General features: G+C 49.5%; 1 protein-coding gene across 1 annotated transcript in view; it reads left to right on the top strand.

Moving 5' to 3' along the window:
* The first annotated feature begins 1,729 nt into the window (after nucleotides 1-1,729).
* Nucleotides 1,730-22,669, top strand: part of cwf19l2 (CWF19 like cell cycle control factor 2) — a 56,214-nt gene continuing 35,274 nt past the window's right edge. Inside the window, exons 1-10 of the mRNA XM_052468889.1 lie at nucleotides 1,730-1,856; nucleotides 3,326-3,460; nucleotides 4,379-4,489; nucleotides 4,774-4,887; nucleotides 13,288-13,413; nucleotides 16,772-16,891; nucleotides 17,037-17,130; nucleotides 18,833-18,948; nucleotides 20,833-21,592; nucleotides 21,689-21,959. Coding sequence (XP_052324849.1) covers nucleotides 1,764-1,856; nucleotides 3,326-3,460; nucleotides 4,379-4,489; nucleotides 4,774-4,887; nucleotides 13,288-13,413; nucleotides 16,772-16,891; nucleotides 17,037-17,130; nucleotides 18,833-18,948; nucleotides 20,833-21,592; nucleotides 21,689-21,959 — 1,940 coding nt within the window. The 5' untranslated portion in view covers nucleotides 1,730-1,763. The remainder of the gene's footprint in view (nucleotides 1,857-3,325; nucleotides 3,461-4,378; nucleotides 4,490-4,773; nucleotides 4,888-13,287; nucleotides 13,414-16,771; nucleotides 16,892-17,036; nucleotides 17,131-18,832; nucleotides 18,949-20,832; nucleotides 21,593-21,688; nucleotides 21,960-22,669) is intronic.

Genomic DNA, 22,669 nt, shown 5'->3' on the forward strand with positions numbered 1-22,669 from the left:
AGGCCATTTTACTACCAATGTTTGTCTTTGGAGACTGCATGGCTGTGTGCTCGATTTTACACACCTGTCAGCAACGGTTGTGGCTGAAATAGCCGAATCCACTAATTTGAAGGGGTATAGTGTATTTGTGTCTTTGTAACATTAGAGTATTTCACTTTACAAAGGTTTCATACCTCTGTTAGACTGAAAACTTTGGTGTTATGGAAACTTTCGTTTTGGGGTAAGCTATTCCTTAAGTACCCTTCATTGCTAAGCTGAGTCACTGTCACTGTCATACCTCCATTAGACTGAAAACTTTGGTGTTATGGAAACTTTCGTTTTGGGGTAAGCTATTCCTTAAGTACCCTTCATTGCCAAGCTGAGTCACTGTAAGTTCTGGTATTTTTAGTGCAGTGTGTTGGTCTGCTGCTGCCGCCATTGCTTCCCAATGCCAGACTAATTCATCTCAATGAGGGCGGTACCAGACAATCACAGAGAGAGGGGCCCCAAATGTCCAGCTCATCAAAAACTGTATGCTCCTCTCTCTCCTCTCTCTCCTCTCTTGCTCGCTCCCCTCCATATCTGCTACTGCATGGTCCCTGAGCAGCCTGAGTATCGGTATTCAGGACCACATTTGTGCTGTCAGGGAATCTGTCTCTTTGTAGACAGCAACTGAAATGGACATACACACCCAACACACTCACACACACCAATCATAATGAGATAAGGTCCAACAGATGAGTTAAATAGCTGAATGGATCTCGGGGTAATGGGCTCTTGTTCGTGGCTGTGACGGTATCTCAAAGCAGCCCCGTGATAATTGAGAAATGGCTCCCGGTAAAAGAGGTGGCAGGGTAGCCTAGTGGTTAGAGTGTTGGACTAGTAACCGGAAGGTTACAAGTTCAAACCCCCGAGCTGACATGGTACAAATCTGTTGTTCTGCCCCTGAACAGGCAGTTAACTAGGCTGTCATTGGAAATAAGAATTTGTTCTTAACTGACTTGCCTGGTTAAATAAAGGTAAAAAAAAAAATGTTTTACCTCTTCAACTGTCTGAGTCCACTGGGACTAACTACAGTTATGTAGTTAAAAGGAGGAGGAGGCTGGAGTCTACCGTACCTGGTGTTTTATCTGGCTATTGATTGTTGTGCTGCTGTTGTTGTCTGCCTCAGATAGGCACTTGACATTTTCAGAAAATTAAAGGTGTTTAGATGTCTGCCTGCCCACAGTGTATTGATCAAACGGATAGTGACATCAAGACAACATCTTTGCAATACATTCCTATTCATTATAGGCCATTTTGCATTCCTTATTATGGTAAACATCTTGGCCTTGTCATAGGCAGGCATATACTGTATAATCCCTTTTCCTTTAGCCTACCCAGCATAACACACTGGAGCCACCACAGAACGAGAATGACATTTTAATTATATGAGCGCTACACTATATCCCTTCTCTCAAGTAGTGTTCTGCAGACACAGTGAGATTGAGAACAGAGAAAACGTTAAATGAAGGCCTAAAAGAGGGGGGATTGAACCTTGCAGTTATGGGATGAGTGCACTGCCCTACTACCTGTACAATAATTTTCCAGGTAATCCAGGTTGGTTTTTATATCGGTTTGTTCACACGTTCACAAAATACAACTGTATTTCTATCTATTTAAAAAAATGTTTGATTTGTTTGTACGATCCAATGCAGAGGACTACATTAACCAGAAACAATGTATTTTCAGATGTCGTAAATATTTTTGCGACAGTTGATGGAAGCACATTTAACGGCAGTGTTATGGCGACGCACGGAGGCAGTTTTGAAAGTGTTAACAGCATCGAAGTCCGAAAAGAATACAAACGTAAAGCCAGGGAGGAGGTTATTCAGAAGGTATATATGTGTGCTTTATAATTAGATACTAGTCGACATGCGCAATGTAAGATACGTTGATATAACGCCAGTACAAATGCCAAGTGTATGGCTGCAACAACTAGTTGAATGCTAACAAAAAGCTAGCCTGAAGGTCTGCCATACGACTTAGTGAGCTAGGTTTGTGATGCATTTTCTACAATGTTTGCAATTGGTACATATACGTATGTTCAATACAATACAGTGATAATAAGTCGTTTGAATAATGCTATTACATACTAGCTAGTACAGCATATATGTGTAGCTAGCTAGCTATCTTAGCCAGTTCTCTAGCAAACATCAAAACAGTGAGAGGAAGTCACAATGTCCTTGCTAGTTGGGATCATTGGGACGTCTCCCCACCCCACACACTGAAGTTGAACATTAAAATGGGTTAGGGACTTCCGAAAGAATCCGGATAGCACGAACCAGAGTCACATGGCTGGCTGGCTAGCTACTGTACCTATTTCACTTGTGTCTTAGCTAAGCTAACTACCTTTAAACGTGTGTTAGAACTATACAGTCGAACACTGCTGACTGAAGTATTTGTAAAAACTAGTTAACATTTACTTGCATTCATTTTCAATTCCTTCCCAAGTACTTTAACTTGTTTACATGCCCCCCCCCCCTACAGTACAATGCTGTTATTCTCTCTGGTGGTCAGTCAGGTGTGATGTGAATATGGCAAACACTAGGTGGCGAGGTTGTACATAACAGAGCTGGTGCATGCCTCTTTCTGCCTCTGTCTACCCACCTCAGGTGATCAAATCAAATGTTATTGGTCACATATGTAACCGATGTGAAATGGCTAGCGTTTCAATTGGTGACGTCACTCGCTCTGAGACCTTGAAGTAGTTGTTCCCCTTGCTCTGCTTCGAAGGTGGCTGATGTCGATGAGACCAGGAAGGGCGAGGAGAGGGACGGAAGCTATACTGTTACACATACACATATTTAGCAGATGTTATTGCTGGTGTAGTGAAATGCTTGTTCCTAGCTTCAACAGTGCAGTAATATCTAACAATTCACAACACTACACACAAATCTAAAAGTAAAGTAATGGAATTAAGAAATATATCAATATTAGGACGAGCAATGTCGGAGTGACATTGACTAAAATATAGTAGATTAGAATACAGTAGATTAGAATACAGTATATACATATGAGTAAAGCATTATGTTAACTTTATTAAAGTGTTTAGTGTTACATTATTAAAGTGGCCAGTGATTCAAAGTCTATGTATATAGGGTAGCAGCCTCTAAGGTGCAGGGTTCGGTAACCGGGTGGTAGTCGGCTAGTGATGGCTATTTAACAGTCTGGTGGCCTTGAGATAGAAGCTGTTTTTCAGTCTCTCAGTCCCAGCTTTGATGCACCTGTACTGACCTCATCTTCTGGATGGTAGTGGGGTGAACAGGTCATGGCTTGGGTGGTTGTGCTTGGGTGGGTGCTATAGGTGTCATGGAGGGCAGGCAGTGTGCCCCCGGTGATGCGTTTGGCACACCGCACCACCCTCTGGAGAGCCCTGTGGTTGTGGGCGGTGCAGTTGCCGTACCAGGCTGTGATCCAGCCCAACAGGATGCTCTCAATTGTGCGTAAAGGTTTGTGAGGGTCTTAGAGCCAAGCCAAATGTCTTCAGCCTCTAGAGGTTGAAGAGGTGCTGTTGCGCCTTCTTCACCACACTGTATTTGTTACTTTTATTTCCTATTTTTCTTAAAACTGCATTGTTGGTTAAGGGCTTGAAAGCAACTATTTCACTGTTGTATTTAGCGCATGTGACAAGTACAATTTGATTTGGTTTGTCTGTGTGGGTGGATCATTTCAGATCGTCAGTGATGTGTAGGCCGAGGAACATCAAGCTTTCCACCTTCTCCACTGCGGTCCCAGCAAAGTGGATAGGGGCGTGCTCACTCTGCTATTTCCTGAAGTCCACGATCAGCTCCTTCATTTTGTATGGTGTAAGGTGTTAAGATCACTTTTACAATAGATTACAAGGGAGAAATACAGAGCAAATGACGCTGTGCTCTCTGAGGACAGGAAGGAAATGACAAGGCAGGTGGGGGCTTGCAACAATGGAAGCAGATTGTTATTGTTTACAGTGGTGTGATTGATCGAGGCACACCATAGTGTGTGTGCAAATATGAGGTGTCATCAGTCAGGTAATGGCGTCTGAAGGGGATGGCAGGACAAACACTGCTGCAGGGAGATAAGGCCTGTGACGCAACCACTCCGGATTCATTTTAACATGGTTAAATCCCTCTTTCTGAACACACATACAATCACTAAACACCTTACACCATACATATGCATTTCATGCACACAAAAACATCAACACAGAGTAGTGGGGTCCATGTTATCTCCTGAGCAGCTGTGTTGACTATATAAACACAGTGTGAGGTGTTTGTGAAATGGTGACACACCTGAACTCTCTCCATTTATTTATCTTTCTCACCTCATCTCTCCCTTCTTCCTCCCCCTCTCTCACTTGATCTCCCCCTCCCTCCCTCAGGCTAAGCAGCAGTATGAGAAGGAGGAGAAAAGGAAGGAGCTGAAGAGACAGCGAGGAGAGGACACCTGGATTCTCCCTGAAGTTGACCTCCGACTGCAGCAGCTAGAACAGGTCAGCAGGTCGTTGCGTTGGTAACCCCATGACCTTTTAAGGAGGTAGCTCGTGTGACCTCCCTATCGTCTGCATGGCCTAGTAGTATGGTTGACCCCAAAGTCAGTATTTGGTTGTCATCCAATAACAGTAACCTAGAGCTGAGCTGTTTTTCATACCGTCATCTTTTTTGTAGCTCTAGCTTATTGATGTTTCCAAACCCTTTATCCTATCTATCACGTCTTCATACTGATCACTTCGTTTTGCATATTTTAATCAGGCCCACTCATTTCTGTCACCTTCAGGAGGTTTCAGGCAAGAAGAAGAAAGAGAAAAAGGCCAAGAAGATTAAGAAGAAGAGGAAGAAGGAGAAGAAGGAGAAGAAGAGAGCTGAAGGAGGAGATGGGTCCAGCTCAGAGGTAAGTGTCATTGGACTGGCATATCTTTGTATTGCACCCCCTCCTTTCCTTTCACCTTTCTTTTCCTCTCACATCTCACATTCCCTTTCATTCTGATTCCCTCTCTTGGGCTTCCTGTCCTCTGTCCTGAACATACAGTGCCTTCAGCAAGTATTCACACCCCTGGACTTTTTCCACATTTTGTTACAGCCTGAATTTAAAACGGATTAAATAGCGATTTAAAAAACAACAATAATAATAATACTTTTTTTTATCACTGGCCTGTACACAATACCCCGTAATGTCAAAGCTGAATAATGTTTACAAATTAATACAAAATTGAGATGCTGAAATGTCTCAAGTCAATAAATATTCAACTCCTTTCTTATGGCAAGTCTAAATAAGTTCAGGAGTGAACATTTGCTTAATAATTTGCAGGGATTCACTTGTGTGCAATAATAGTGTTTCATGTGATTTTAGTTTAATGACTACCTCTTTTCTATACCTCACACATACAATTATATATAAGGTCCCTCAGTCAAGCAGTGAATTTCAAACACAAAGACCAGGGAGGTTTCCAATGCCTCACAAAGAAGGGTACCTATTGGTAGATGGGTAAAGTAAAACAAAAGCAGACATTGAAAATCCCTTTGAACATGGTGAAGTTATTAATTACACTTTGGATGGTGTATTGATACACTCAGTCACTACAAAGATACAGGCGTCTTTCCTAACTCAGTTGCCGTAGAGGAAGGAAACCCCTCAAGGATTTCACCATAAGGCCAATGGTTACTTTAAAACAGTTACAGAGTTTAATGTCTGTGATAGGATAAAACTGAGGATGGATCAACAATATTGTAGTTACTCCTCAATACTAACCCAATTGACAGAGTGCAAAGGAAGCCTGTGCAGAATACAACTATTCCAAAACAATTCACTTTTTGTCCTGAATTCAAAGTTCTATTTGGGGAAAATCCAATATAGCGCTTTACTGAGTACCACTCTCCATATTTTCAAGCGTAGTGGTGGCTGCATCATGTTATGGGTATGCTTGTAGTTGTTAAGGACTGGGAAGTTTTCAGGATAAAATTCAACTGAATGGCACTAAGCATAGGCAACATTATAGAGGAAAACCTGGTTGTCTGCTTACCACCAGATACTGGGAGATGAATTCCCTTTTCAGCAGGACAGTAACCTAAAACACAATACCAAATCTATACTGGATGGCTTACCAAGAAGACAGTGAATGTTTCTGATTGGCCAAGTTAGTTTGGACTCAAATCTACTTGAAAATCAATGACAAGATCTGAAAATGATTAACAACCATTTGACAGAAGAATTTTGAGAAGAATAATGGGCAAACATTTTACAATCCAGGTGTGTTAAGCTCTTAGACTTACCCAGAAAGACTCACAGCTGTAATCACTGCCAAAGGTGCTGCTTTTTATTATTCTTTTTATTTTATCCAATTGTCCCATCGCTGCAACTCCCTTATGGGCTCGGGAGAGGCGAAGGTCTAGAGCCGTGCCTCCTCCGAAACACAACCCAACAAAGCTGCACTGCTTCTTGACACAATGCCCACTTAACCCGGAAGCCAGCCACACCAACGTGTCGGAGGGAACACCTGGCGATCGTGTCAGCGTGCTTTGCGCCACAGGAGTCGCTAGGGTGTGACGGGACAAGAACATCCCTGCCACCCTCTCCTGACCCGGACAATTGTGCGCCGCCCCATGCGTCCTCCTGGTTTGCGGCCAGGCTGAGACAGAGCCTGGACTCAAATCACTCGGGAGGCTGACAACGGTGCTTCTACAAAGTATTGATTCTAGGGTGTGAATACTATGCAAGTGAAATTTTTCTTTATCTAATTTTCAATACATTTGTGAACATTTAAAGTTTTTCATTATGTGTTTTTGTTAGGCTTGATCCTAGGCCCCACGCTCAATTTACATCAACAACGTAGCTCAGGCATTAGGAAGCTCTCTCATCCATTTATATGCAGATGATACAGTCTCATACTCAGCTGGCCCCTCCCCGGATTTTGTGTTAAATGCTCTACAACAAAGCTTTCTTAGTGTCCAACAAGCTTTCTCTACCCTTAACCTTGTTCTGAACACATCCAAAACAACGGTCATGTGGTTTGGTAAGAAGAATGCCCCTCTCCCCACAGATGTGATTACTACCTCTGAGGGTTTAGAGCTTGAAGTAGCCACCTCATACAAGTACTTGGGAGTACGGCTAAACGGTACACTGTCCTTCTCTCAGCACATATCAAAGCTGCAGAGTAAAGCTACAGACTAAAGCTACATCTAGACTTGGTTTCCTCTATCGTAATCACTCCTCTTTCACACCAGCTGCCAAACTAAACCTGATTCAGATGACCATTCTACCCATGCTAGATTACGGAGACATAATTTATAGATTGGCAGGTAAGGGTGCTCTGGAGCGGCTAGATGTTCTTTAACATTCGTCCATCAGCTTTAACACCAATGTTCCTTATAGGACACATCACTGCACTCTATCCTCCTCTGTAAACTGGTCTCTGTGTACCTGTCGCAAGACCCACTGGTTGATGCTTATTTATAAAACCCTCTTAGGTCTCACTCCCCCCTATCTGAGAAACCTACTGCAGCCCTCAACCTCCACATACAACACCTGTTCTGCCAGTCACATTCTGTTAAAGGTCCCCAAAGCACACACATCACTGGGTCGCTCGTCTTTTCAGTTCGCTGCAGCTAGCGACTGGAACGAGCTGCAACAAATACTCAAACTGGACAGTTTTATCTCAATGTCTTCATTCGAAGACTCAATCATGGGCACTCTTACTGACTGTTGTGGCTGCTTTGTGTTATGTATTGTTGTCTCTACCTTCAAAAAAATCTAAGTTTGTCACGTGTGCCGAATACAATACTTACAGTGAAATGCTTACTTACAGGCTCTAACCAATAGTGCAAAAAAGGTATTAGGTGAACAATAGGTAAGTAAAGAAATAAAAACAACAGTAAAAAGACATGGAATAATAACAGTAGAGGGGCTACATACAGTGGAGGGGCTACATACAGTGGAGGGGCTACATACAGTGGAAGGGCTACATACAGTGGAAGGGCTACATACAGTGGAGGGGCTACATACAGTGGAGGGGCTACATACAGTGGAGGGGCTACATACAGTGGAGGGGCTACATACAGTGGAGGGGCTGCATACAGTGGAGGGGCTGCATACAGTGGAGGGGCTACATACAGTGGAGGGGCTGCATACAGTGGAGGGGCTGCATACAGTGGAGGGGCTGCATACAGTGGAGGGGCTGCATACAGTGGAGGGGCTGCATACAGTGGAGGGGCTGCATACAGTGGGGGGGCTGCATACAGTGGGGGGGCTGCATACAGTGGAGGGGCTGCATACAGTGGAGGGGCTGCATACAGTGGAGGGGCTGCATACAGTGGAGGGGCTGCATACAGTGGGGGGCTGCATACAGTGGGGGGCTGCATACAGTGGAGGGCTGCATACAGTGGAGGGGCTGCATACAGTGGGGGGCTGCATACAGTGGGGGGCTACATACAGTGGAGGGGCTACATACAGTGGAGGGGCTGCATACAGTGGAGGGGCTGCATACAGTGGAGGGGCTGCATACAGTGGAGGGGCTGCATACAGTGGAGGGGCTGCATACAGTGGAGGGGCTACATACAGTGGAGGGGCTGCATACAGTGGAGGGGCTGCATACAGTGGAGGGGCTGCCTACAGTGGAGGGGCTACATACAGTGGAGGGGCTACATACAGTGGAGGGGCTACATACAGTGGAGGGGCTACATACAGTGGAGGGCTACATACAGTGGAGGGCTACATACAGTGGAGGGGCTACATACAGTGGAGGGCTACATACAGTGGAGGGCTACATACAGTGGAGGGGCTACATACAGTGGAGGGGCTGCATACAGTGGAGGGGCTACATACAGTGGAGGGGCTACATACAGTGGAGGGGCTACATACAGTGGAGGGGCTACATACAGTGGAGGGGCTGCATACAGTGGAGGGGCTACATACAGTGGAGGGGCTGCATACAGTGGAGGGGCTGCATACAGTGGAGGGGCTGCATACAGTGGAGGGGCTGCATACAGTGGGGGGCTGCATACAGTGGGGGGCTGCATACAGTGGGGGGCTACATACAGTGGGGGGCTGCATACAGTGGAGGGGCTGCATACAGTGGAGGGCTGCATACAGTGGGGGGCTGCATACAGTGGGGGGCTGCATACAGTGGGGGGCTGCATACAGTGGAGGGGCTGCATACAGTGGAGGGGCTGCATACAGTGGAGGGCTGCATACAGTGGGGCTACATACAGTGGAGAGGCTGCATACAGTGGAGGGGCTGCATACAGTGGAGGGCTACATACAGTGGAGGGGCTACATACAGTGGAGGGGCTGCATACAGTGGGGGGCTGCATACAGTGGGGGGCTGCATACAGTGGGGGGCTGCATACAGTGGGGGGCTGCATACAGTGGAGGGGCTGCATACAGTGGAGGGGCTGCATACAGTGGAGGGGCTGCATACAGTGGAGGGGCTGCATACAGTGGAGGGGCTGCCTACAGTGGAGGGGCTGCCTACAGTGGAGGGGCTGCCTACAGTGGAGGGGCTGCCTACAGTGGAGGGGCTACCTACAGTGGAGGGGCTACATACAGTGGAGGGGCTACATACAGTGGAGGGGCTACATACAGTGGAGGGGCTACATACAGTGGAGGGGCTACATACAGTGGAGGGGCTGCATACAGAAGCTAGGCTACATACAGTGGAGGGGCTACATACAGTGGAGGGCTACATACAGTGGAGGGGCTACATACAGTGGAGGGCTACATACAGTGGAGGGGCTACATACAGTGGAGGGCTACATACAGTGGAGGGGCTACATACAGTGGAGGGGCTGCATACAGAAGCTAGGCTACATACAGTGGAGGGCTACATACAGTGGAGGGGCTACATACAGTGGAGGGGCTACATACAGTGGAGGGCTACATACAGTGGAGGGCTACATACAGTGGAGGGCTGCATACAGTGGAGGGGCTACATACAGTGGAGGGGCTGCATACAGTGGAGGGGCTGCATACAGTGGGGGGCTGCATACAGTGGGGGACTACATACAGTGGAGGGCTACATACAGTGGAGGGGCTACATACAGTGGAGGGGCTGCCTACAGTGGAGGGGCTGCCTACAGTGGAGGGGCTGCCTACAGTGGAGGGGCTACCTACAGTGGAGGGGCTACATACAGTGGAGGGGCTACATACAGTGGAGGGGCTACATACAGTGGAGGGGCTACATACAGTGGAGGGCTACATACAGTGGAGGGGCTACATACAGTGGAGGGCTGCATACAGAAGCTAGGCTACATACAGTGGAGGGGCTACATACAGTGGAGGGGCTACATACAGTGGAGGGGCTACATACAGTGGAGGGCTACATACAGTGGAGGGCTGCATACAGTGGAGGGGCTACATACAGTGGAGGGGCTGCATACAGTGGAGGGCTGCATACAGTGGAGGGGCTGCATACAGTGGGGGGCTGCATACAGTGGGGGGCTGCATACAGTGGGGGGCTGCATACAGTGGAGGGGCTGCATACAGTGGAGGGCTGCATACAGTGGAGGGGCTGCATACAGTGGGGGGCTGCATACAGTGGGGGGCTGCATACAGTGGAGGGGCTGCATACAGTGGAGGGGCTGCATACAGTGGAGGGGCTGCATACAGTGGAGGGGCTGCATACAGTGGGGGGCTGCATACAGTGGAGGGGCTGCATACAGTGGAGGGGCTGCATACAGTGGAGGGGCTGCATACAGTGGAGGGGCTGCTTCAGTGGGGGGGGCTGCATACAGTGGAGGGCTGCATACAGTGGAGGGGCTGCATACAGTGGAGGGCTGCATACAGTGGAGGGGCTGCATACAGTGGGGGGCTGCATACAGTGGAGGGGCTGCATACAGTGGAGGGGCTGCATACAGTGGAGGGGCTGCATACAGTGGAGGGGCTGCATACAGTGGAGGGGCTGCATACAGTGGAGGGGCTGCATACAGTGGAGGGGCTGCATACAGTGGGGGGCTGCATACAGTGGAGGGGCTGCATACAGTGGAGGGGCTGCATACAGTGGAGGGGCTGCATACAGTGGAGGGGCTGCATACAGTGGAGGGGCTGCATACAGTGGAGGGGCTGCATACAGTGGAGGGGCTGCCTACAGTGGAGGGGCTGCCTACAGTGGAGGGGCTGCCTACAGTGGAGGGGCTGCCTACAGTGGAGGGGCTACATACAGTGGAGGGGCTACATACAGTGGAGGGGCTACATACAGTGGAGGGGCTACATACAGTGGAGGGGCTGCATACAGAAGCTAGGCTACATACAGTGGAGGGGCTACATACAGTGGAGGGGCTACATACAGTGGAGGGGCTACATACAGTGGAGGGGCTACATACAGTGGAGGGGCTACATACAGTGGAGGGGCTACATACAGTGGAGGGGCTGCATACAGTGGAGGGGCTGCATACAGTGGGGGGCTGCATACAGTGGGGGGCTACATACAGTGGAGGGCTGCATACAGTGGAGGGCTGCATACAGTGGGGGGCTGCATACAGTGGAGGGCTGCATACAGTGGAGGGGCTGCATACAGTGGAGGGGCTGCATACAATGGGGGGCTACATACAGTGGAGGGGCTACATACAGTGGAGGGCTGCATACAGTGGAGGGCTGCATACAGTGGAGGGGCTGCATACAGTGGAGGGGCTACATACAGTGGAGGGGCTACATACAGTGGAGGGGCTGCCTACAGTGGAGGGGCTGCCTACAGTGGAGGGGCTACATACAGTGGAGGGGCTACATACAGTGGAGGGGCTACATACAGTGGAGGGGCTACATACAGTGGAGGGGCTACATACAGTGGAGGGGCTACATACAGTGGAGGGGCTACATACAGTGGAGGGGCTACATACAGTGGAGGGGCTGCCTACAGTGGAGGGGCTGCCTACAGTGGAGGGGCTGCCTACAGTGGAGGGGCTACATACAGTGGAGGGGCTACATACAGTGGAGGGGCTGCATACAGTGGAGGGGCTGCATACAGTGGAGGGGCTGCCTACAGTGGAGGGGCTGCATACAGTGGAGGGGCTGCATACAGTGGAGGGGCTACATACAGAAGCTAGGCTACATACAGAAGCTAGGCTACATACAGTGGAGGGGCTACATACAGTGGGGGGGCTACATACAGTGGAGGGGCTGCATACAGTGGAGGGGCTGCATACAGTGGAGGGGCTGCATACAGTGGAGGGGCTGCATACAGTGGAGGGGCTGCATACAGTGGAGGGGCTGCCTACAGTGGAGGGGCTGCCTACAGTGGAGGGGCTGCATACAGTGGAGGGGCTGCATACAGTGGAGGGGCTACATACAGAAGCTAGGCTACATACAGTGGAGGGGCTACATACAGTGGAGGGGCTACATACAGAAGAAGGGCTACATACAGTGGAGGGGCTACATACAGAAGCTGGGCTACATACAGTGGAGGGGCTACATACAGACATCGGTTAGTCAGGCTTGAGGTAGTATGTAGATATGGTTAAAGTGACTATGCATATATGATAAACAGAGTAGCAGCAGCGTAAAAGAGGGGTGGAGGGCACACAATGCAGATAGTCTCGGTAGCCATTTGATTACCTGTTCAGGTGTCTTATGGCTTGGGGGTAAAAACTGTTGAGAAGCCTTTTTGTCCTCGACTTGGCACTCTGGTACCGCTTGCTATGCGGTAGTAGAGAGAACAGTCTGTGGCTGGGGTCTTTGACAATTTTTAGGGCCTTCCTCTGACACCGCCTGGTGTAGAGGTCCTCTGGTGTAGAGGTCCTGGATGGCAGGCAGTTTAGCCCCAGTGATGTACTGGCCCGTACGCACTACCCTCTGTAGTGCCTTGCGGTTAGAGGCCGAGCAATTGCCGTACCAGGCAGTGATACAACCAGTCAGGATGCTCTCGATGTCGATTCTTGCCCTTTGTGCTGTTGTTTGTACTATGTTTTGTGTTGCTACCATGTTGTTGTGTTGTCACCATGCTGTGTTATGTGTTGCTGCCTTGCTATGTTGTTGTCTTGGGTCTCTTTATCTAGTGTTGTCTCGTTGTGATGAGTGTTTTGTCCTGTAATTTATGTTTCATCTCCGTCCCCACAAGAGGCCTTATGCCTTTTAGTAGGCCGTCATTGTAATTAAGAACATATTCTTAACTGACTTTCCTAGATAAAAAAAGGTTCAATTAAAAAAATATATATATATATATATTGTGTGTAGATGGGTGAGGGGGAAAAACCAATTTAATCCATGTTGAATTCATGCTCTAACACAACTAAATGTGGAATAAGTCTGTGTATGAATACTTGCTGTAAGCACTGTATTCATTTTTGCCCTCTTCTGGCTCTCCAGGGGACAGGAAATGAGTGGGTTGAGGCCCAGCCCCAGACAGAGGCCTCGGGTAAAGCCTGGAAGATTCCTACCAAGTCCGAGGCCAAGCCCACAGACAACAGCCCTACCCAACCCGAGAACAACCAGGTAACAACCCCATCTTTCCCCCCTTCACAGCACCGGTAAACCCTGAGACAGGGATCATCAACTGCATAGATTCAGCCGTGGGTAAAAACAATTCTTGAGCAGATGGTCAGTGGGTCAGAACATAAATAAAAAATTATTTGTGGATTGATATAATATTATAACCTTGATTACATTTGTAAACAGTTACCCATATACATGTCATTGTAGTTCCTCCTAACTTCCTTCATACTGGACACAGAGAAATAAAAATGGTATCCAGAAGTTAATCTGACTCTGGGGAAGTAGATAAAGGACATCATTCTCAGAATCCCACCGTTTCCCTTTAACCATTCCTGGGTGCTTTTTGATGCTTGTTTCGGGGTCATTGTCCTGCTGGAAGACCCAAGAACTTCAACAGAGACACAGTTTTTGGACACTGGGTTGACAAAACACCTGATAATCTTCTGATTTCACTAAGCCTCCCCCACGGCATGATCAAACCTTCCCCATGGCATGATCAAACCTCCCCCGCGGCATGATCAAACCTCCCCCACGGCATGATCAAACCTTCCCCGCGGCATGATCAAACCTTCCCCGCGGCATGATCAAACCTTCCCCGCGGCATGATCAAACCTTCCCCGCGGCATGATCAAACCTTCCCCGCGGCATGATCAAACCTTCCCCGCGGCATGATCAAACCTTCCCCGCGGCATGATCAAACCTTCCCCGCGGCATGATCAAACCTTCCCCGCGGCATGATCAAACCTTCCCCGCGGCATGATCAAACCTTCCCCGCGGCATGATCAAACCTCCCGATCATTCATTGATGCCCAAAGAGAACAAGTAGCTAGGCAAGTAGTCAAGATGGGGTTTGGCGGGTTCTACGCTGCTCTTGGTTTGTATAGTGGTGTGGCTTTATTGAGCTCTATGGTTGGAGGGTTCTACGCTGCTCTTGGTTTGTATAGTGGTGTGGCTTTATTGAGCTCTATGGTTGGAGGGTTCTACGCTGCTCTTGGTTTGTATAGTGGTGTGGCTTTATTGAGCTCTATGGTTGGAGGGTTCTACGCTGCTCTTGGTTTGTATAGTGGTGTGGCTTTATTGAGCTCTATGGTTGGAGGGTTCTACGCTGCTCTTGGTTTGTATAGTGGTGTGGCTTTATTGAGCTCTATGGTTGGAGGGTTCTACGCTGCTCTTGGTTTGTATAGTGGTGTGGCTTTATTGAGCTCTATGGTTGGAGGGTTCTACGCTGCTCTTGGTTTGTATAGTGGTGTGGCTTTATTGAGCTCTATGGTTGCAGGGTTCTACGCTGCTCTTGGTTTGTATAGTGGTGTGGCTTTATTGAGCTCTATGGTTGGAGGGTTCTACGCTGCTCTTGGTTTGTATAGTGGTGTGGCTTTATTGAGCTCTATGGTTGCAGGGTTCTACGCTGCTCTTGGTTTGTATAGTGGTGTGGCTTTATTGAGCTCTATGGTTGGAGGGTTCTACGCTGCTCTTGGTTTGTATAGTGGTGTGGCTTTATTGAGCTCTATGGTTGGAGGGTTCTACGCTGCTCTTGGTTTGTATAGTGGTGTGGCTTTATTGAGCTCTATGGTTGGAGGGTTCTACGCTGCTCTTGGTTTGTATAGTGGTGTGGCTTTATTGAGCTCTATGGTTGAAGGGTTCTACGCTGCTCTTGGTTTGTGTAGTGGTGTGGCTTTATTGAGCTCTATGGTTGGAGGGTTCTACGCTGCTCTTGGTTTGTGTAGTGGTGTGGCTTTATTGAGCTCTATGTTTGGAGGGTTCTACGCTGCTCTTGGTTTGTGTAGTGGTGTGGCTTTATTGAGCTCTATGGTTGCAGGGTTCTACGCTGCTCTTGGTTTGTATAGTGGTGTGGCTTTATTGAGCTCTATGGTTCGAGGGTTCTACGCTGCTCTTGGTTTGTATAGTGGTGTGGCTTTATTGAGCTCTATGGTTGGAGGGTTCTACGCTGCTCTTGGTTTGTATAGTGGTGTGGCTTTATTGAGCTCTATGGTTGGAGGGTTCTACGCTGCTCTTGGTTTGTATAGTGGTGTGGCTTTATTGAGCTCTATGGTTGGAGGGTTCTACGCTGCTCTTGGTTTGTATAGTGGTGTGGCTTTATTGAGCTCTATGGTTGGAGGGTTCTACGCTGCTCTTGGTTTGTATAGTGGTGTGGCTTTATTGAGCTCTATGGTTGCAGGGTTCTACGCTGCTCTTGGTTTGTATAGTGGTGTGGCTTTATTGAGCTCTATGGTTGGAGGGTTCTACGCTGCTCTTGGTTTGTATAGTGGTGTGGCTTTATTGAGCTCTATGGTTGGAGGGTTCTACGCTGCTCTTGGTTTGTATAGTGGTGTGGCTTTATTGAGCTCTATGGTTGGAGGGTTCTACGCTGCTCTTGGTTTGTATAGTGGTGTGGCTTTATTGAGCTCTATGGTTGAAGGGTTCTACGCTGCTCTTGGTTTGTGTAGTGGTGTGGCTTTATTGAGCTCTATGGTTGGAGGGTTCTACGCTGCTCTTGGTTTGTGTAGTGGTGTGGCTTTATTGAGCTCTATGTTTGGAGGGTTCTACGCTGCTCTTGGTTTGTGTAGTGGTGTGGCTTTATTGAGCTCTATGGTTGCAGGGTTCTACGCTGCTCTTGGTTTGTATAGTGGTGTGGCTTTATTGAGCTCTATGGTTCGAGGGTTCTACGCTGCTCTTGGTTTGTATAGTGGTGTGGCTTTATTGAGCTCTATGGTTGGAGGGTTCTACGCTGCTCTTGGTTTGTGTAGTGGTGTGGCTTTATTGAGCACTATGATCTAGGATGTTTGAATGTATTTGTATTAAAGGTGCGTTGAAATGCTTGTCTGTGTGTTTCTAGGAGAAGGGTTCAATAGAGCCCCACTCTTAATGAGGTTTGATCGATGCACAGCCTGTGTCAACAACTATTAATAGCCAGGCTTTTCTAACAAGGTGATGTTGATGAGTAAGGCGGGGTGGTCCGGAACGTTTTACTAATGCTGTCACAAAGTTACACACCTTCCCTCACACTGTGTGTGTGTGTGTGTGTGTGTGTGTGTGTGTGTGTGTGTGTGTGTGTGTGTGTGTGTGTGTGTGTGTGTGTGTGTAACGGCCTGCACAGTGAGAGACTTCCCAGGTAGTTTTTTTGGGGGGAGATACTTTTAGGATCCTATATTATGGCTTGAGGGTCGTATTAGCGTTGAGGGTTATGAACCCATGTACCGTTTACATTAACCTACATGTACATAATGATTTTATGTTCTATATTGATTTCTTTATTGATTGGTTTGCTGTTATTGTCAGGCAATTATTGTCAAGTTTCATAACATGATTCATGTGTGTTGTCCGTTCCTCTCTCTCTATCCCTTTCGCCATCATCTGCTAGAGAGATGAGTGGATGACCTTTGACTTCTTGACAATGAGAACAACGTCAACAGCAGAGAAGAGGGCTGAGAAAGAAAGGTTGAAAGAGGAAGAGAAACAGAAGGCCTGGGTCATCGAGCAGGTGTGTACTCGCTATGTTTAAATGAAGGTTGATGGAAGTCCATTGCCTTATCTGTTGGTTACCTGGGCAACCAAAAGTGCCAAACTGAGCAGGGACAAGGGACTTGACAATTGTGTGTGTGTGTGTGGGTGGGGGGGTGCCGTAGGCTGGTCTGCACAAGCTGGAGTTGAACCCATTCTGGAAGGACGGGGGGAGTGGCCTGCCCCCAGAAGAGAAGGCCAGTAATGTGCTTGTAAAAGGTAACTGAAACCCCTACTTCACTCTTATCAACATTTTCTACTCTCATACTTATACCTAAAGTTGAATCATCAAACCCATGTACACAACTCTCTATCAGCCCAGTCTTTGGTCAACCCCTCCCCTCTGTCTGTGTTAGGAATCCCTCTCCCTCTGTCTGTGTTAGAATTCCCCCTCCTTCTGTCTGTGTTAGGAATCCCCCTCCCTCTGTCTGTGTTAGGAATCCCCCTCCCTCTGTCTGTGTTAGGAATCCCCCCTCTGTCTGTGTTATGAATCCCCCTCCCTCTGTCTGTGTTAGGAATCCCCCTCCCATCCCTCTCTCTGGGCTAGGAATCACCCTCCCCTCCCTCTCTCTGGGCTAGGAATCACCCTCCCCTCCCTCTCTCTGGGCTAGGAATCACCCTCCCCTCCCTCTCTCTGGGCTAGGAATCACCCTCCCCTCCCTCTCTCTGGGCTAGGAATCACCCTCCCCTCCCTCTCTCTGGGCTAGGAATCACCCTCCCCTCCCTCTCTCTGGGCTAGGAATCACCCTCCCCTCCCTCTCTCTGGGCTAGGAATCACCCTCCCCTCCCCCTCTCTGGGCTAGGAATCACCCTCCCCTCCCTCTCTCTGGGCTAGGACTCTCCCCATTCCTCCCTCTGTCTGGGCTAGGACCACTGCCCTGTCTTTCTCTGAGAGGAGAGGAATGAGTTGAGTTCACTGTATGTACAGTCACTGAGGGCCCAGACACCACTTAAATCACAGACAGACAGACAGAATGTGGGAGAAGGAGACACTGTCATGGCAAATCAGGTAAAGCATTTCTGGCACATGGAATGAGCATGGCAGAGGGTGGAGGCAGGGAGGCAGGCAGAGGGTGGAGGCAGGCAGAGGGTGGAGGCAGGCAGAGGGTGGAGGCAGGCAGAGGGTGGAGGCAGGCAGAGGGTGGAGGCAGGCAGAGGGTGGAGGCAGGCAGAGGGTGGAGGCAGGCAGAGGGTGGAGGCAGGGGGCGGAGGCAGGGAGTATAGAGAGAGATGAGAGGAGACATTGATTTTAAAAGGAAGAGGTACAGAGAGAGGTGCTTGGTTCTGTTAAGCTGACTGTGTCATCTCAGCTCAGAAGGGTGCACTCTGCCATCTCCTAAGCTTCACTTTAACAGAGTGGCAGAATAAGCAGATTTAAAACACTCATACAGACAGTGATGCACACTGTCACTTATGTATGCAAACCAACCTCCTAAATACAGACATTGACAGTACACACACACACACTCTTTTCTCTCTCTAAGCTGTGTGTGTCAGAAGGGAATGTTGTTTTCCCCATTCCTGGTTTGACTAAGAGGGTAATGAAGAGGTGTGAGAGAGAATGGGGGGAGGCTGTTAAACCTCACTTATAACTTGGGCTTTTGACACACGTGCGCGCACACGGTGTGAGAGGAAAGAGATTGAGGGAGAGAAGGGGGTGACTTCTCTGGGGAAGGCAGATGTGAAATGTTCCCATTCTCTGTGCTGTGTTCCGGAGGGTGAGGCCTAGCTGTTCTCTTGGGAAGTTGAATATGATGTTCTGATTTCCCACAGGTAAAATGTTAACTCTAGTTATTCCCCTCCTACCTCTGGTCTTTGTCCACCTCTTGCTCACTCTCTCTCTCCTTTGCCATCTCCACCTTTCTTCCCTTCTTACTGCCTTACACTGACTCCTCACCATCTCTCCCCCGTCTGTCTGTAGCTGCAACTGTAGATGATGGAGGACTAGGTTGGCTCAGGAAGTCTTACCAGAGGATGAGAGAGCAGGCAGAGCGAGAGCAACGCAGTCTGGAGGTCATAGTGGCAGAGCGATATGGGGTGAGAGTTCATGCACACACAGGCAGGCAGACATAATCCATACAAAAACACCTGTATAAACAGTATTAACAGATCACTATGTAAACATTCTAACAAATTCTCCAACGTGCATCCTTCCATACGCGTTCCTGCTGCTGACGCGTTCCTGCTGCTGACGCGTTCCTGCTGCTGGCGCGTTCCTGCTGCTGACGCGTTCCTGCTGCTGACGCGTTCCTGCTGCTGACGCGTTCCTGCTGCTGACGCGTTCCTGCTTCTCTGCTGCACGCGTTCCTGCTTCTCGTTCCTACTGCTGCGTTCCTGCTTCTCACGCGTTCCTGCTTCTCTGTTGCGCGTTCCTACTGCTGGCCAGCGTTCCTGCTGCTGACGCGTTCCTGCTGCTGACGCGTTCCTGCTGCTGACGCGCGTTCCTGCTGCTGACGCGTTCCTGCTGCCTCACGCGTTCCTACTGCTGCGTTCCTGCTTCTGTTCCTGCTGCTGACGCGTTCCTACTGCTGACGCGTTCCTGCTGCTGCTGACGCGTTCCTGTTCCTGCTGCTGACGCGTTCCTGCTGCTGACGCGTTCCTGCTGCTGACGCGTTCCCTGCTGTTCCTGCTGCTGACGCGTTCCTGCTGCTGACGCGTTCCTGCTGCTGACGCGTTCCTGCTGCTGACGCGTTCCTGCTGCTGACGCGTTCCTGCTGCTGACGCGTTCCTGCTGTTCCTGCTGCTGCTGCGTTCCTGCTGCTGACGCGTTCCTGCTGCTGACGCGTTCCTGCTGCTGACGCGTTCCTGCTGCTGACGCGTTCCTGCTGCTGGCGCGTTCCTGCTGCTGACGCGTTCCTGCTGCTGACGCGTTCCTGCTGCGCGTTCCTGCTGCTGACGCGTTCCTGCTGCTGGCGTTCCTGCTGTGGCTGGCGTTCCTGCTGCCGACGCGTTCCTGCTGCTGGACGCGTTCCTGCTGTTCCTGCGCGTTCCTGCTGCTTCTCACGCGTTCCTGCTTCTCACGCGTTCCTGCTGCTGACAGCGTTCCTACTGCTGAGCGTTCCTGCTGCTGACGCGTTCCTGCTGCTGACGCGTTCCTGCTGCTGACGCGTTCCTGCTGCTGACGCGTTCCTGCTGCTGACGCGTTCCTGCTGCTGACGCGTTCCTGCTGCTGACGCGTTCCTGCTGCTGACGCGTTCCTGCTGCTGACGCGTTCCTGCTGCTGACGCGTTCCTGCTGCTGACGCGTTCCTGCTGCTGACGCGTTCCTGCTGCTGACGCGTTCCTGCTGCTGACGCGTTCCTGCTGCTGACGCGTTTGCCTGCTGCTGCTGGCGCGTTCCTGCTGCTGACGCGTTCCTGCTGCTGACGCGTTCCTGCTGCTGACGCGTTCCTGCTGCTGACGCGTTCCTGCTGCTGACGCGTTCCTGCTGCTGACGCGTTCCTGCTGCTGACAGCGTTCCTGCTGCTGACGCGTTCCTGCTGCTGACGCGTTCCTGCTGCTGACGCGTTCCTGCTGCGTTGACAGCGTTCCTGCTGCTGACGCGTTCCTGCTGCTGACGCGTTCCTGCTGCTGACGCGTTCCTACTGCTGACGCGTTCCTGCTGCTGACGCGTTCCTGCTGCTGACGCGTTCCTACTGCTGACGCGTTCCTGCTGCTGACGCGTTCCTACTGCTGACGCGTTCCTGCTGCTGACGCGTTCCTGCTGCTGACGCGTTCCTGCTGCCGACGCGTTCCTACTGTCAGACTCTTTCCCTATCTCCCTGGTTATTTCCTTCTATGCAGTGTCGGCGCTCCGTCTGTCAAAAGTTAGAAAACTCATGAACTGCACCTTAGATACATTGAAATGCACCATGGGAACATCATATCACACCGCTCACCTGTGTGTATGTTTATTATTTGTGTTTGTGTTTCTCACATGCAGTCCATGGAGAAGTTTCAGAAGAGGATGTATGAGGCTGAGATTGCTGTGTATGGCTACAAGAGAGGAGAGGGGGAAGGAAGAGGGAGAGGAGAGGAAGAGGGGAGAGACCGACAAAGATGGAGGAGAGGACAGGAAGATGGAATGTGGAGGAAAGGAGAAGTGGGGATGGATAGAGAGAGGTGGAGGAGACCAGACAAGGGTAGGGGCTTACCTGGAGAGAAAGAGAGGGATGGAGAAAGAGATAGTGAAAGAGATGGAGAGAGGGAAAGAGCTCGTCACCGAGACAGAGATCGGGATAGGAACAGAGCTAGAGATGGAGACAGCGAGCGGGATGGTGGGAGACCTAGTGACAGGGATAGAGAGAGGGCTGGAGGTAGACCTAGTGACCAGGAAAGAGAGAGGGCTGGAAGCAGAGAGAGGGATGGAGGTAGACCTAGTGACCAGGATAGAGAGAGAGCTGGAGGCAGAGAGAGGGATGGAGGTAGACCTAGTGACCAGGAAAGAGAGAGGGCTGGAGGCAGAGAGAGGGATGGAGGTAGACCTAGTGACCAGGAAAGAGAGAGAGCTGGAGGCAGAGGGAGGGATGGAGGTAGACCGAGTGACAGGGATAGAGAGAGGGATGGAGGCAGAGAGAGGGACAGACCCAGAGAGAGGGGTGGGGATGAGAGCCTTGGCTCTGGGCTTGGCCAGATTCAGCCTCCCCTGTCCCTCGGAGCTCTGAAAAGTCACTTCCTCAAGCCTGCTGACGACGATGATGATGGTGAGTTGAGTGTAGTACCTCGTTCTGCACTCACATATATATATATATATATGTATACACACACACACACACTCTACTGATGAGTTTCTTTTCTAGGAGTGTCAGCACCTGCTCCGGCCCGAGCTTCCATGGGTTTCCTGAAACCTGGGTCTGACATTGAGGAGTTGGGTCGGAAGAGCAGCTGTCCGGCCTGGAGCAAGAGCAGCTCCAGACAGAGATCTGCTTCAGGAAAATCGGAGCAGGATAAAGAGAGGGAGTCTGGGAAAACCATGTCCACTCCTGACCAGGGTCATAGCAGCAACAGGCTTGCAGTGACATCATCCAGGTCAGAGGTCAAATACACAGTCGCCACAGCACTGTTCCAACTGTTTAGCAATTAATGTTGTCTTCCTCTCTCCCCTATACTAATCACTCATCTAACATGCTTGGATATTTAAGGAAGCGTTCCAACAGGATTCACAGACATGCATGTTGGATGACAAGGGCAGGTTAATATGTTGGTGACAAGGGCAGGTTAATATGTTGGTGACAAGGGCAGGTTAATATGTTGGTGACAAGGGCAGGTTAATATGTTGATGACAAGGGCAGGTTAATATGTTGGTGACAAGGGCAGGTTAATATGTTGGTGACAAGGGCAGGTTAATATGTTGGTGACAAGGGCAGGTTAATATGTTGGATAACAAGGGCAGGTTAATATGTTGGTGACAAGGGCAGGTTAATATGTTGGTGACAAGGGCAGGTTAATATGTTGGTGACAAGGGCAGGTTAATATGATGACAAGGGCAGGTTAATATGTTGGTGACAAGGGCAGGTTAATATGTTGGTGACAAGGGCAGGTTAATATGTTGGTGACAAGGGCAGGTTAATATGTTGGTGACAAGGGCAGGTTAATATGTTGGATAACAAGGGCAGGTTAATATGTTGGATAACAAGGGCAGGTTAATATGTTGATGACAAGGGCAGGTTAATATGTTGATAACAAGGGCAGGTTAATATGTTGATAACAAGGGCAGGTTAATATGTTGATAACAAGGGCAGGTTAATATGTTGATAACAAGGGCAGGTTAATATGTTGAT

Source organism: Oncorhynchus keta, chromosome 18 (assembly GCF_023373465.1).
Source record: "Oncorhynchus keta strain PuntledgeMale-10-30-2019 chromosome 18, Oket_V2, whole genome shotgun sequence".
In the NCBI taxonomy this organism is placed as follows: domain Eukaryota; kingdom Metazoa; phylum Chordata; class Actinopteri; order Salmoniformes; family Salmonidae; genus Oncorhynchus; species Oncorhynchus keta.